Source organism: Ornithorhynchus anatinus, chromosome 10, assembly GCF_004115215.2.
Source record: "Ornithorhynchus anatinus isolate Pmale09 chromosome 10, mOrnAna1.pri.v4, whole genome shotgun sequence".
Lineage (NCBI taxonomy): Eukaryota > Metazoa > Chordata > Mammalia > Monotremata > Ornithorhynchidae > Ornithorhynchus > Ornithorhynchus anatinus.
Genome location: NC_041737.1, coordinates 59067052 through 59081916, shown reverse-complemented (window position 1 = coordinate 59081916; position 14865 = coordinate 59067052). Strand labels below are relative to the sequence as shown.

Sequence of the window (14865 nt, the reverse complement as noted above, 5' to 3'; positions counted from 1 at the left end):
AGGTGCCCTCACTCTGCCCCCAGGCCCAGTTGTCCAGGGCAGTCCCCCTCCAACCTGCTGGTGTGTCTTGGGTGGGGGCAGGTGCTGCCGGCACTGGCATACCAGGTGTGTCTCCAGGGCAGAGTCCAGGCCGGAAGTAAGTGTGGCCAGGACATCAAGCCCACACAATAAAGGGGTATGACTTATAATAAAACAGCCGGAAGAACCCTGGTTCCTGGCAGCTGCCATTGGAAGGGCTCTGACCAAAGCCCTGCCCCAGCCCTGCCCCAACCCTACCCCTGCCCTGTCCTTGCCCTGCTCTAACCCTACCAACAACCTTGGAACTGCCCCCGCCCTGCTCCAACCCTGCCCTCAGCTCCTGTCCCGGACCTGCTCTGCCCCTCCCTGTTCATTTCCGAGTTTGACGGACAGCAGTGCACCTCTTCCCGTGGGTCTGGTTGGGAGAAGTAGGGTTGGTCCGGGGTAGTGGCTAGGGGCCCTGGACCCTCCCCATTCCCCTCTCTGAGTCCTGACCTGAGCCCGGCTCCTGGATTGAAGGTGGCTGCAGGGGCGGAGGGACCAAGATCAGCCCCTCAGCAGTCTCCCCTCCGGGCAGACTGTGGGGAAGGGAGACCTGGCAAGGCCTAATAGCCACTACCTGAGTGGGCCCAAGGAATGCAAGACATGGAGTGGAGTTGTCTCCCCCAGCTGACCCCCCCACTCCCCTCGCACAGGGTAGAGTTGTCTCTCCAAGATGGCGGCCAGTCTATCGTTGCTGGAAGACATGGTGGGGGTCGGTGACCTGGTCCTGCTGGACCCCCTGACCGAAGAGTCTCTGCTCAGCAACCTGCAGGAGAGATTCAAGCATGGAGAGATCTATGTAGGTACCAGAGTGTGCTGAGGTCACTGTCCCCGACCCTAAACCCCATCTCCACACAGAGAAATCCAGGAAGAAACTGGGGTGTGCTGAGCTCCCCCAACCCTAACCCCCAACTGCCCCACATAGAAATCTGTAGTGATACCTGGGTGCGCCGGTGTGGTCATCTAGTTCCTTCCCCAGCCCTCCACCCTCCCTCTCTCTCCCTGTGGTCACTTGTTGCCCCTCCTGGGATAAACAGTGCTGGGTTTCCTCCTCCAGGAAGTTTTTCTAGAGTCACCCCTCCTGACATTTCACCAGCCTCTCCTACACCCATAATTCCCTCCTGTGGGTGAATTCTGCCTGTGGGCTGAACCTGGGTCTCCATCAGTTCAGTTGCTCCCTAAGAACAGCAGGTCCAGAAAGATTTGGACAGACCCATGGATGAAGATCAATGCTGCGGGGAGAGTCAGGGATGTTGGATGGTCCATGCTAAGTCACTGGGAAAGAGTCAGGGATGGGAAGGGAGCGTTGGGGGTGTCGTATGCTCCAGCTAGAGCACTGGAGGAGAGACAGGGGTGCTGGTTGGTCTATGCTGGGTCAGTGGAGGAGAATCGGGGATGAGACGGGAGGACTGGGGGTAATGTACACTCCAGCTGAGTCACCCAGTGGGCCGGGGGAGAGTCGGGGTGTCATGGTCTTTCCTCACCCATAAGCATGGTGGTTGAGGTGGGTGTCCACCTCACGACCCCTCCCAATATCCCGGTACCGGGCTGGGTCAGTCCTGGAATGGCCTAATGCCAGGGAAAGGCCTCGCTCATCCCGGCTTCACCCATCTCAGACATACATCGGGAACGTGGTGGTGTCAGTGAACCCGTACCAGACTCTGCCCATCTATGGCCCTGAGCACGTGGCTCAGTATCGCGATTACAACTTCTACGAGCTGAAGCCGCACATGTAAGACGCCCCGAGCGCCGGCCGGCGGGGAGCGGGGACCCAAGCCCCCCACACCCACAACCCTCTGCCGGCCTCAGGGGCCGCAGGCGTCGGAGGCAAAGGAGAGGTGGAACTGGCAGCCGGGGGGAGGGGCCGGGGAGGGGAGGTCACTGAGGAATATTGTGTTCGAGGGGGTCCTGGGCCTGCCTCTACCCTCCTCCCCCCACGTTCGTTTCCGAGTTTGTCAGACAGCAGAGCATCCCTTCTAGTGGGTCTGGGTTGGGGGAGGCGGGGTTGGTGGGCCGGGGGGGTGGCTGGGGGCCCCGGACCCCTCCTCATTTCCTTCTCCGAGTCCTATCCACCGCCGCCCACTTCCCCACTTGCCTCCCAGCTACGCTGTGGCCAACGAAGCTTACGAATCGTTACGGAGTCGGGACCGAGACCAGTGTATTCTCATCACCGGGGAGAGCGGGGCCGGCAAGACCGGTAGGGGGCGCCCCCCAGCCCGCCGCGGGGAACGATGTGGGGACAGGGGGTCCGCTGGGCAGCCCTTCCCCCGGACAGGACCGGCCGGGCCGGGGCCGAGGGTGGGGCCGGGCCGGGATCCGGGCGGGGTCTGAGGGGGACGGAGCCCCAGAAGGGGGCCCCGGGGTGACCAAGCGGGACCTTTGCCTGGGGCAGAGGCCAGCAAGCTGGTGATGTCGTTCGTGGCGGCCGTGTGCGGTCAGGGGGCCGAGGTGAACGTTGTGAAAGAGCAGCTGTTGCAGTCCAACCCCGTGCTCGAGGGTGAGAGTCGACGCCTCCCCGTGCCCAGTACTCTGGGACATCCCCTCCCATTAGGACCTCGGGAGCCCCCTCTGCTCCAGGATCCCAGGACACGGCCCTCCCCTTCCCCACCCCCCCCCCAGCGCTGCCCCAGGACCCCGGGACACATCCCCGAGGCCGCTCAGAGCACCCCTCATTTCCTCCTCTCTTCGGTATCACCCTATATACTTTGCCGTGTGGAAAGTTTAGGGCTGGGAGTCAGAGGACCTGGGCACTGTCACTCACCTGCTGTGTGATCTTGGACAGGTTACTTCACTTGTCTCGGTGTTTGCTCCGTTAATATATCCGGAGACTCAGCCCAGCCCTTCCCGTCCTCCGTGTCTGTCCCCCGATCTATCAATCTCATTTGCTTCCGAGGCCGCCCCTTGCCTCTCCCCTGGCCCCGTTAGAGTGCGAGCCCCCGGTCGCTAGGGGCCGTACCCTCTAGGTCCACTGCGAAGGTCCCATGCGCCCAGCCCGCGACACCCTCGGCCAATGCCGAAGGACCCTCCTCCTCTCACCCCTTCTCCCCTCTCCCTTCCCCTCAGCTTTCGGCAACGCCAAGACCATCCGCAACGACAACTCCTCCAGATTTGTGAGTCAATCGCCCCCGGGGGGAGGAGGGGGAGCAGGGCAGGCAGGGGCGAGTTGGAAAGGCCCCTAAAATCGCGTTGTCCTGGCTCAGGGCAAGTACATGGACATTGAGTTCGACTTCAAGGGAGCTCCGCTGGGAGGTGTCATCACTAATTGTAAGTCCCGCCCCAACCCGCCACTCCACTGCCCCCCACCACATTCAGTCGGGGAGGGGTCCGGTCAGTGTGGGGACAGAGCCCCGAGGTGGAACTGAAGGGGTCTATTGCCCTCCAGTCACAGAAAAACACACACACACACCCGCCCTTTATCCCGAGGGTTTAGGTCGGGGCGGGAACGATGGGGTTGAGATCTCAGACGAAGATACTCGGTGAAGGGGCCCAGGGAGCTTCTTTCTCTGACGGTCTCTCGCTGGACGGTGCCCTCTTGCTCCTGTACCCTCGTGCCCGCAGACCTGTTGGAGAAGTCTCGAGTGGTCAAGCACACGAAGGGCGAAAGAAACTTCCACATCTTCTACCAGATGCTGGCTGGAGCGGACGACTCCCTGCTGAGTACAGCCCTCCTTCTTTCCTCCTCCCTCCTCCCCCTCCTCCTTCCTCCCTCCTCACTGCTTTCCCTGTCCTCTCTTCTCCCTCTTCCTCATATCCTTACTTGCTCCTCTCCCCGCCATAGCCCGGGCGAGGGCTTGTGAGGGGGGATGGAGGGGACATTCTGGGGGAGGGCGAAGCTTTCCTCTGGGGTTGGGGTTAACTCTGTCCCCTCCCTGCCCCCAGAGACCCTGAAACTGGAGCGGGACAGCAGCGTCTACGGCTACCTGAACTACGAGGCGCGGGGCGCGGCCGCGGTGGACGATGCAGCGTGCTTCGCGGTCGTGCAGGTTGGAGGAGTAGGAGATCAGGCGGGGGAAGAGGGCAGAGAGCACGGGAGTGGGGGCAGGGAGATCGAGGTAGGGGCAGAGAACTCAGGGTGGAGTCAGGGAGTCTGGGAGGGGAGCAAGGATCCCTGGATAGGGACGGGGATCTTCAGGCCCGGGACGACGCGCAGGGAGCTGGAATCTGGGGAGGCGGAGGGGAGAAAGATGTGGGTGAGAGTGAGAGTCGACGGGCGGCACAGGGATCCAGAGGAAGAGAGGCTGGGGCGGATGTGTGAAGGTGCCCAGGAGCGGGGCTGGAGCGCACGAACCCCGAGGTCTGACGGCCGCGCCCCCCGTCCCCGCAGCAGGCCATGGGGACGATCGGAATGTCGGCGGCCGAGGTGCAGCATGTGCTGGAGGTGGCTGCCGTTGTGCTGAAGCTGGGCAACGTGGCCCTGGGGGAGAACTTCCAGGCCAGCGGGATGGCGGCCAGCAGTGTCTGCGACAGCACAGGTCAGAAGGCCTGGTGATACCGCTGCCAGCCGCCCACCCCAGGCTCCCAGAGCCCAAGGTCTCCCCACCCTGCCACGACCTTCCAGCCCTCAGAGGCTATGGTCCCCTAGGCGGGGGTCATCCTGTCCACCCCTCGCCCTTCCTTTCCAACCACCTTCTCTCCCCACACCTGCCAGGAGTCCAGGAGATTGGGTCACTGCTGGGTCTAGCACCACAGGTGCTGGAGAAAGCTCTCTGCTTCCGGACCGTGGAAACCAACAGGGAGACAGTGGCGACCACCCTGACCGTGGCCCAGGTGAGGGGGAGGGCCAGCCCTGCCTGAACCCCAGCTCAGGTCCCTGAGGGGTCTCAGCTCTGTCTGTCTCTGATGGCCACCCTCCGCCCATCTGCACAGGCCCACTATGCTCGGGACGCCCTGGCCAAGAACATCTACAGTCGCCTCTTTGACTGGGTGGTGGCCCGCATTAACAAGAGCATCAAGGTGAAACCCCTTCCCTCCCCTCGAGCCCCGCCCCCTCCTAATGTCCCTCCTCTCTCCAGGTCTCACCCCTTCACTGCCCCACCCCTCTGGCTCAGCCCTGGCCCCCAACCCCTGCCCTCTCATCACGTCCCCTTCCCCCGAAATGTCTCCATCCCCCTCCCCTCGCCTAGGCCCTCACCCCACTGACCCCTCCTTCCCCAGCACCCCCTCCACCTTCCCCACACCCCTGGGATTCCAATCTCTCCTGTGGTGCCATCCCCCACTCCAGGTGGCCAGCGCAGAGAAAAGGAAGGTGATGGGTGTCCTGGACATCTACGGCTTTGAAATCTTGAAGGTGCGCCTGCCCCCGGGGCTCCCCGGGTGATGGAGGGGGAGACAAGGGGAAGGGTCCCTGGGGGAGGTACCATGCCATCCTGCTGATCCCCCACCCCCGCCTCCTCCAGGACAACAGCTTCGAGCAGTTTGTGATTAATTACTGTAACGAGAAGCTGCAGCAGGCCTTTATCGCGATGACTCTGAAGGAAGAACAGGAGGAGTACGTGAGAGAGGTAACAGCCGCTGGGGATGGACGGATGTGCAGCTGACAAGTAATAATAATAATAATAATAATGTTGGTATTTGTTAAGCGCTTACTATGTGCAGAGCACTGTTCTAAGCGCTGGGGTAGACACAGGGGAATCAGGTTGTCCCACGTGGGGCTCACAGTCTTAATCCCCATTTTACAGATGAGGGAACTGAGGCACAGAGAAGTGAAGTGACTTGCCCACAGTCACACAGCTGACAAGTGGCAGAGCTGGGATTTGAACTCATGAGCCCTGACTCCAAAGCCCGTGCTCTTTCCACTGCGCCACGCTGCTTCTCTGTAGACACCCAGCTCCACCGCACTCCCACCCGATTCCTGTGGCCAACCAACCGATAGTAGCTATTAAGCGCCTTCAGTGTGCAAAGCACTGTGCTGACCATTTGGGAGAGAACAAGAGAATGAGTAAACCTGATTCCTGCCCTCAAGGAGCTTACAATTTAGTGGGGCGGAGGGGGCGGGGGAGACAGACTTTAAAATAAATTCCAAGTAGGGGAAGCAAGCCAAAATAAAGGTATGGTTGTAAGTGCCGTGAGGGTCGGGGTGGGCTGGAGTGAGTACCTAAGCGATTAGCAGGGGAAGACTGGAGCGCATAAGTGATGCAGGAGGGTGGGCAGTGACGGCCGGGCCGACCTATGTCCCCAGGGTATCCCCTGGACGCCGGTGGACTACTTTGACAATGCCATCATCTGCAACCTCATCGAGAATGTGAGAGGGGCGCGGGGGGAAGTGGGAGAGGGAGGGGACTCCTTCCTCCCCTGGTTCCCATGACCAGCCCCGGGCCCACTGCCCCTGCTTCTTGGGCGCTGGTAGGGATGGCGGCCGAGGCCTTGCTGGGTAAGCATCTGGGCCTCTGCCCCTTCCCCACCCCCCCCCCCAACATGTCACCTAGGGGCAGAAGGGCATCTTGGCCATGCTGGATGAAGAGTGCCTGCGGCCAGGGACAGTCAGTGATTCCACCTTCCTGGCCAAGCTCAACCAGCTGTTCCCCGCCCATGGCCATTACGAAAGCCGTGTCACCCAGAACGCCCGCCGGGTGCAGGACCCCAGCCTACCACTCAGCTCCTTCCGCATTCACCACTACGCGGGCAAGGTATGGGTGGGGCGGGCGCGGTAGTGGGCATGGGGAGTGAATAGCAGTGCGAGACATGGCGGGGGCCTCGGTACAAGAGACTGAGGTGGGAGGTGGACAGGTGGAATGGGACAGGGGAAGACCCACCCAGGTCAAGATGGCAGCCTAGGCTGTCCCCCCCCTACACACCCTCACGCCACGCCCCTCCACATCTCTACCTCCTCTACCTGCAGCCCACCAACCCATACCCTTCTATCTTCTGTCTCCATGCCCCTCCACCCCTCTACCTACACTCCCCACACCCTGCCAACCCACACCTCTCCACCCGTCTTTTTCTTCTTTCCACACACCCACAGACCTTACCCTTTCACCCCTACTCCCTCAACCGCTACACCGTCTGCCCCGTACTCCGTTGCTCTTCCACCGCTCTTCTGTGGCTAGAGAGCAGGTGTTAGAGGATACAACAGCCACCCTGCTCCGCCCCCGCTCTCCCAGGTGACATACAACGTGGCTGGGTTTGTGGACAAAAACAATGACCTGCTGTTCCGTGACCTGTCCCAAGCTATGTGGAGGGCCCAGCACCCGCTGCTGCAGGGGATGTTCCCCGAAGGGGACCCCAGGTGCCCCTCCCGCAAGCGTCCCCCTACAGCCGGCTCCCAGTTCAAGGCTTCTGTGGCCACCCTCATGAAGAACCTGCACAGCAAGAACCCCAACTATATCAGGTATAGGTCAGGGGCACCCACGTGTCCATGCAAACACACACACACACACAAACACACACACATTCAATCGTATTTATTGAGTGCTTACCATGTGCAAAGCAATGAACTAAGCGCTTGGGAGAGTAAGAAGCAGCATGGCGTAGTGGATAGACCGTGGGCCTGGGAGTCAGAAAAGTAATGGATTCTAATCCCTGCTCTGCCACTTGTCTACTGTGTGGCCTTGGGCAAGTCACTTTACTTCTCTGTGCCTCAGTTACCTCATTTGTAAAATGGGCTTGAGACTGTGAACCCTAAGTGGGACAGGGACTATATCCAATCTGATTGGCTTGTATCCACCCCAGTGTTGAGTACAGTGCTTGGTCCATAATAAGTGCTTAACAAATACTGCAGTTATTATTATTATTACTTAATAAACAGACACATTCCCTAATAATAATAATAATAATGTTGGCATTTATTAAGCGCTTACTATGTGCCGAGCACTGTTCTAAGCGCTGGGGTAGACACAGGGGAATCAGGTTGTCCCACGTGGGGCTCACAGTCTTAATCCCCATTTTACAGATGAGGAAACTGAGGCACAGAGAAGTTAAGTGACTTGCCCACAGTCACACAGCTGACAAGTGCCAAGTGGCAGAGCTGGGATTCGAACTCATGAGCCCTGACTCCAAAGCCCGTGCTCTTTCCACTGAGCCACGCTGCTGCTTCCCTGCCCACAACGAGCTCACACACACAAAGACACACATCCTCTCTCTCTCCCTCTTTCTCTCATGGGTCCAGAAGGCCTCGAGCTGTCCCAGGAAATCAGGAACCTGTAGACAGGGGGTCTCCAGTCTGGTCAGGGAAGACTGAGAGGCTAGATCAGTACTCTTGACATTCACTGTTTCCTCAGCCCCACAGTTGTACAAATTAATCTGTAATTTCTTTATTAATAATAACTGTAGTATTTGTTAAGCGCTTGCTATGTGTCAAGCACTGTTCTAAGCGCTGAGGTAGATACCAGCTTAGAACAGTGCTTGGTACATAGTAAGCGCTCAACAAAACCATTATTATTATTACAAGGTAATCAGGGACACAGTCCCTGTCCCACATGGGACTCACAGTCTTAATTACCATTTTACAGATGAGGTAATTGAGTTATAGAAAAGTGAAGCGACTTGCCCAGGGTCACATAGGAAACATGTGACGGAGCCGGGATGAGAACCCACGTCCTCTGACTCTCGAGCCCAAGCTCTTTCCATTAAGCCATGCCCACCCCTGTAGACTTTGAGCTCCTTGTGGGCAGGGAAAGTGCCTACCGACTCTGTTGTATTGTCCTCTGCCCAGCACTTAGTGCAGTGACTGGCACAGAGCACTCCAAAAATACGATTGATGGAGAAGGACCCTGAAGAGTGATTTTTCTGAGGAAGGATTCCCATTCCTCCCATCCCCTAACCTCTTCGAAGGGGTTGAACCGCAGTCGAGGACTCCCTGTTGGGCCAAGGATAGAGCACTTGGGCTGGTACATTTCTTCCCCGCCATGCCTCTGCCCCGGCAAGGAGTTAGGGGGCTGGAGGGCCCGGGAGCGAGGCAAGACCAGCCTGACCCCCGCCCCTTGCCCCTTCCCCCTCCTCCCCTCGCAGGTGCATCAAGCCCAACGAGCAGAAGCAGCCTTGCGTCTTCTCGGCGCAGCTGGTCGGGTCGCAAGCGCGCTACCTGGGGCTGCTGGAGAATGTCCGTGTGCGGCGGGCCGGCTACGCCTCCCGCCAGCTCTACGGCCCCTTCCTGCAGCGCTACAGGATGCTCAGCAGAGCCACCTGGCCCCGCTGGACCGGCCACCCCCGGTACGGCGAGGAGGGGCGAGCACGCCGGGGGGAAGCGCGCTGGGTGGCCGGATACCTACAGGCTGCGGGGCCCGCGGGCCTCAGACAGCCGGGGTCGGACCCCAACCCACCCCTCCTGGTAGAGGGGCACTAGAGGGGTCGACTCTAGCCCCCCTCCCACTCGAGCCCTTCTGCCCCCCTCACTCCAGGGACGGGGTGGAAACGCTGCTGGAAGAGCTGAGTTTGCCCCCGGACGAAATCGCTCTCGGTCGGACCAAAGTCTTCATCCGCAGCCCCAAGACTGTGAGTGAGGGCCCGGCCCGGGGAATCGCGGGTAGCGGGGCGGGGAGCGGGGGGCGGGGGGAAGGGCTGGGAGGCGCTGGGTTACAGCTGGGGCAGGAGTGGCTTAGTTTCTTATACCCTCTACTGAGCCCCGCCTTCAGACCGTAGATTGCAAACTCTACTCTGTAGCCAGTCCGTCAATATTTATTGGGCACTTAACTGTATGCAGGACACTGCACACTGTAGGCTCACTGTGGACAGGGAATGGGTCTGTTATATTGTTCTAGGGTACTTTTCCAAGCGCTCAAGATAGTGCTGTGCACACAGTAAGCGCTCGATAACTACGATTGATTGACTTCAGGGGCCTGAGCCCCATGGTGCCGGCTAGCAGGCAAGGCCGGCCTTCAAGAGTGGGAACAGCGGGAGCCTTCGGGTTGACCCCTCCATCCCGCCCTCCCGCAGCTTTTCCATCTGGAGGAACGGCGTCGCTGGAGGTTGCATGACCTGGCCATCCTGATCCAGGCAGCCTTCCGAGCCTGGCGCTGCCGCACCCACTACCAGCTCATGCGGAAGAGTCAAATTCTCATCTCCTCCTGGTACCGTGGCAACACGGTGAGTCCTGCCCCATGCTCCCCACCGCAGCCCCCAGCCCGGGAGTGGGGTTTGGGTCCCCGATTTCAGAAGGGTGGGAAGGAAGGAAGCCGGCGTTCGCCCACCTCCCCCCACCCATTCCCCCAACGCGTGCTTTCCTTTCGGCAGCAAAAGAGACGCTACGGGCAGATGCGGGCCTCCGTCATACGGATCCAAGCGTTCGTGCGAGGCTGGAAGGTAGCGGCCCGAGCCTAGCACGGTCCCCGCGTTGGCCTTTTTTCAGAGCTCAGATGGTAGCGAGGACGCCTCCCTGACCCACCTTGTCCCACTCCCCGCCCTCCCTCGGCCCACTCCCTGATCACGGCCAGGAAATCTTCTTTGCAGTCTAACTCCCATCTCTGCTACTGCAGCGTAGGCAGCTCTCTCTATCATCTGGGTGGGGCACAAGGGATGGGGGTGGGGGCTAACACCCTCAAACATCATCGGTCTGCCGCCCCCCAGCTCCCAGGGCCCTCACCCTCTTCTTTCTCTGTGTATCCCGATCCCAGGCTCGCAAGGAATTTCGGAAATACTTCCGTTCTGGGGCCTCCCTCACCCTGTCCAACTTCATCTATCGGAGAATCGTAAGGGGCAAGGGTGGAGCGGGGCGGGAGGCACGAGCAGCGTGGAGGGTGGAGAGAGGGAGTGGGCGTGGGGAGGAAGTACCCGTCTTGGTGGAGAGACAAAGACAACCCCCCCCCCGCCCCGTGAGGGATTCCCCCTCTCTGGCTTCCCAGCTCCCCTCCCCTTCCTCTCTCCCCAGCCCGCTAAGGAGTCTGTAACCCTAACCACCCCCTCCTTCACAGGTGCAGAAATACCTGATGGGGCTCCAGAGGTCCCTTCCCTCCACCAAGGTGACTGACAACCAGTGGCCCCCAGTTCCCTATGCCTTTCTCAAGAAAGCTGATCAGGAACTGCGGAGAATATTCCATCTGTGGCGGGTGAGACCCCAGGCGCAGCAGCACTATCTCCTCCCTAGCCCACCCCTCCTCAGTCTTTCTGACCCACCGAATCCCTCTTGGCCCTCAGTGCAAGAAATACCGGGACCAGCTCTCCCCGCAGCAGAAGATGGTCCTGCAAGAGAAGCTGAGTGCCAGTCTGCTGTTCAAGGACAAGAAGGCGCTTTACCCCCAGAGGTAAAGCAAGGGCAAGGGTTGGGGGTCAACAGGGATGGGCCTGGACAAGCAAAGGGGCTTATGATGGAGGTGGCCATCTTTTCTCTGTTGCCAGCGTCCCCCAGCCCTTCCGTGGGGATTACCTGGGGTTGCAACAGCATCCCAAATTGCAGCGTATAAAAGGGGCAACCCCCGGGTCTGTGCTGGTGGCAGAAGCAGTGAGGAAGGTCAATCGCAGGAGTGGCAAGGTGAGGACTGTCACTCTGAGATGTGCCTCCCTCTCCCCCTCTGTAGGGACCACCCACTCACTTAATCCCGCTGCTAACCCCCAGAGCACCACCCATCCATTACTTCCCCGGGGCAGGGAATCCTCCCCACTGTCCCTCAGGGAAACACCTCTTCACTCGTTGGGAGCACTTCTCCCCACGATCCCCAGCAGGCCTCAGCCTCCTTACCCAGTGGGAGGGGAGGTTCTTTGAGCCAGCGAGCGGGTTGCATTCTCCCCCCTCCAAACCCTCCCCCCCCTAGCTGTCCCCGCGGATCCTACTGCTAACAAAGAGCCACATGATCCTGGTCGACGCCAAGGGCTCTCAGCCCAAGACCGTCATCAGCCTGGAGGACGTGGCCGGAGTCTCGCTCAGCAGCTTCAACGACGGGCTCTTCGGCCTGCAGCTCAGGGAGGTCCGTGGGGCGGGGTAGGGGGCCGAAGGGCAGGCCGGTCACCGAGGCCGGAGCCAGCTTCTGACCCCACCCCGCCCCGCCCCACAGATGTCAACCGCGTCCCCCAAGGGGGACCTCCTGTTGGTCAGCGACCACCTAATCGAGCTCCTGACCCGGCTGAACGGCGCCATGCAGCGCACCACCCAGCGGGACCTAACGTTCACTGTGGCGGAAGAGTAAGGGCCAGGGCCAGGGAGGGTGGGGAGGGGGCCCGGGCCGGGACCGAGCAGACGCCCGGGCCCTGTACAAGACCCACATCTGCAGCCACCCTGGCTTAGCCTGTTGAACCCCCCCGACTCCGAAACTATTCGGGAAGTGTTTCCATGGGGCTGCCATTACTCATGTTGCTAGCTTCTCAATGGGCTCGGAGTTGGAGTTTCAGCAGCCACGGGGAAAATCGTGCATGTCCAATAGGCCTCTACCACGCAGGTCTAGGGGAGCACAACCCCTTGAGCGGGGCTCCCTGCCCCTCTGATCCAGCCTCAGGGGGTTGGGGGCCCCTGCCTGCAGGGGGAGCGGGGACGGGTTGGAGAGGCAGCATGGCATAGAGGATAGAGCCCGAGTCTGGCAGTTAGAAAGTCATGGGCCCTCATCCCCCTCTGCCACTTGTCTCCTGTGTGACCTTGGGAAAGTCACTTAACTTCTCGGTGCCTCAGTTATCTCATCTGTAAAATGGGGATTGAAGCTGTGAGTCACTCGTGGAACAGGGACTGTGTCCTGCCCAGCGCTTAGTACAGTAACTGGCACATAGTAAGCCCTTAACAAATACCACAGTTATTGTTATTATGGCTGAGCCAGTTAAAAGGGTTAGCAGGATCCCGGAGTAGAGGGCCTTTCTCCCAAGCGGCCAGGAGAGAACGGGAGTCTTCCCCTCCAAAAAAAAAATCTCCCCATTGTGTGGCCGATCCGGGCGCCCGGCCTCAGGAGTTTCTCCCCTCCTCTCTCAGGTTCCCCATGCGATTCAAAGCGGGCGCTAAAGTGAAGGTGAGCGTTGTCCAGCGTGCCAATGGGCCAGCGGGAAGCCTAAGCTGCAAGAAGAAAGGGAGTAACCGGTTGGAGGTGACGGTGTCCTGAGCCGGGCCCGGCCCGGTACACCCTGCATACGGCGGCCAAGTCTGGTGGGGAACCCCTCAGTCTCCTCCCTCCCTCCCTCCCTCCCCCACCCATGCTCCCCTTTCTCTGCGCCCAGGCTGCTAGCCTACCTCCGGGGCTCCCGGTCTCCCGGGCCGGCTGCCTCCCTGTCCCCTGGCCTGCTGCCTTCCTGCCGGGCTAAGCGAGCCGCTCAGACTCCCCGCGGCGAATCCAAGACCCAGGAGGGGGGTGAAGGGGGAGAATCCGGCCGAGGCTGGGGGCGTTAATTAGCCTTCGGGGCCCCTCGACCGCCTGCGCCTCTGTGGTGTGAAGGGTTGGAAGGGAGGGCCTGGGGGGCCCAGGTGGCTGGCGGGCTGAGTCACTAAAGGCATGGAGGGGAAGTTGGGGCGATTCGCCCCTCCCAATAGGAGCGGGGAAGGCAAAGGACGGGCAGGCCCAAGGACCCAGGTGTTGAGGGCGGGGGAGGGGGGGTGTTGGCTAGAGGAGGGGCGCGTGTCCTGACCCTTCCCCCGAAAAAAGCACAGGGTTTCAGGGGCCGGTGGTGAGGAGTCCCCTGGCAGGCGCACGCCCGACCAGATGCCCAAATCGATGCCAAACAATTACATCCCTCTCATCAGCGCCCCACAGCTGGGCCCCGCTGAGGAGGGGAGGAGAGTCCGCTCTGCCTCCCCGCTGAGGGAGGGGTGTCCGCTCCGGCCTCCCACTCTTCCCCGCCCGGCTTCGTCCCTGCCGTTGCCGCTGTCCCCCGGCTGGGGCGCGGGGACCCCGGGGACCCTGCCTAGGGCCTGGGTGTTGGCGCGCTCCGCGGGGAGGAGAAGGAGGAGGAGGAAGACAGGGCGCCGAGCCGACCAGGCCAATCTGCAGGCGACGCACGCGGAGACGGGCGGGAGGTGATTAATTCTCTCGCCGCTGCAAAAAGAAGCCCGTTCTGTCCTCCCTTCAGCTGGAGGGCGAGGCGGCCGTCCTGGAGGCCGCCCCCAAACCGGCGCCTCGGCAGTCCCGACCCCTAGTCCCGGACTCGTCAGGCACCAAAGACTCGACCCCCGACCCTCTCCCTACACCCCTCGCCCGCCCACCCACGCTCCGCCTGGATTCAGACAACAAAAAAACACGGGCGTCTCCCACAGCTCTGCATCTCGTCTGCGTCTCATTTCGGGTTCCAGGCACAAGACGCTCTCCAGCCCCTTCCCCCTCCCCCTGCCCCCGGGAGCGGGCCATAAAGCCCTTTCCCCACCTCGGCTCTCGACGAGCAGCGGCCACCCCTCCCCCAGCTGACTCCTCGCTCGCCTCTCCCTGCTCCAGCCCCAAATTGCCTCCTCTCTAGCTGTGAATTGTCTGGTCATTTTGCACAGCCTCGTCTGGAGCGCGTGCGGCGGGGGCAGTCCTCCCCGGCGCCGACCCACGGTCCCCCGCCCGCTCCCTCCCCTCCCCCGGCCCCGGGCCCCGGCGCCCCCCTCCCCACTTCCCCCGCGCTCCTCACCTCCCAGGGCCCGCAGGCCGGGGGCTTCAGAGCCTACGTGCTCAAGTGGGAGGCGGGAGCGGGGGCTGGCAGCGGGGAAGGGCCCGACCGGGAGGGACAGAGGCCACGGAGATTGGGGTGGGGGCTCACGCGGGGACACGGGGCCTCCGGCTTTATGTCTCTGCGCCGTTGTCCAAGGCGGGTCTCCCCCTCCCTCCAAGTCTATCACTTGGTTGTCTTCGTCTCCCCGCTCGGCCGTGGCTTCTTCCCGGTCCCCCCGGCCCAAGCCGGCCCAGCCCGACCCGGCCCAGCCGGCTCGGCCCTGCAGCTGCTGCAGCAGCTGCCGGAGCGACAGACGGGAGGGAAGGAGGACGAGCGCCC

General features: G+C 61.3%; 1 protein-coding gene across 1 annotated transcript; it reads left to right on the top strand.

The window, feature by feature from the left end:
* The first annotated feature begins 730 nt into the window (after nucleotides 1-730).
* Nucleotides 731-13254, top strand: MYO1A (myosin IA). The gene is made up of 27 exons (XM_029072942.2): nucleotides 731-859; nucleotides 1677-1792; nucleotides 2163-2257; nucleotides 2453-2557; nucleotides 3124-3170; nucleotides 3261-3324; nucleotides 3619-3717; nucleotides 3940-4043; nucleotides 4385-4532; nucleotides 4709-4827; nucleotides 4927-5013; nucleotides 5282-5347; nucleotides 5457-5561; nucleotides 6239-6301; nucleotides 6486-6686; nucleotides 7161-7387; nucleotides 9007-9207; nucleotides 9396-9489; nucleotides 9931-10080; nucleotides 10228-10296; nucleotides 10608-10682; nucleotides 10905-11039; nucleotides 11128-11234; nucleotides 11329-11461; nucleotides 11742-11894; nucleotides 11982-12109; nucleotides 12881-13254. Exons 1-27 carry the CDS (start codon nucleotides 734-736, stop codon nucleotides 13005-13007), a joined length of 3144 nt encoding a protein of 1047 aa, XP_028928775.1. The 5' UTR covers nucleotides 731-733; the 3' UTR covers nucleotides 13008-13254.
* Nucleotides 13255-14865: the final 1611 nt, after the last annotated feature.

Excerpts from the sequence above, each read along its gene's own strand:
- MYO1A (XM_029072942.2), top strand. The coding sequence starts at position 734 with ATGGCGGCCAGTCTATCGTTGCTGGAAGACATGGTGGGGGTCGGTGAC. Across the intron at positions 10,081-10,227 it reads CCTGGTACCGTGGCAACACG|CAAAAGAGACGCTACGGGCA; the intron begins GTGAGTCCTGCC and ends TCCTTTCGGCAG. Across the intron at positions 10,683-10,904 it reads ACTTCATCTATCGGAGAATC|GTGCAGAAATACCTGATGGG; the intron begins GTAAGGGGCAAG and ends CCTCCTTCACAG.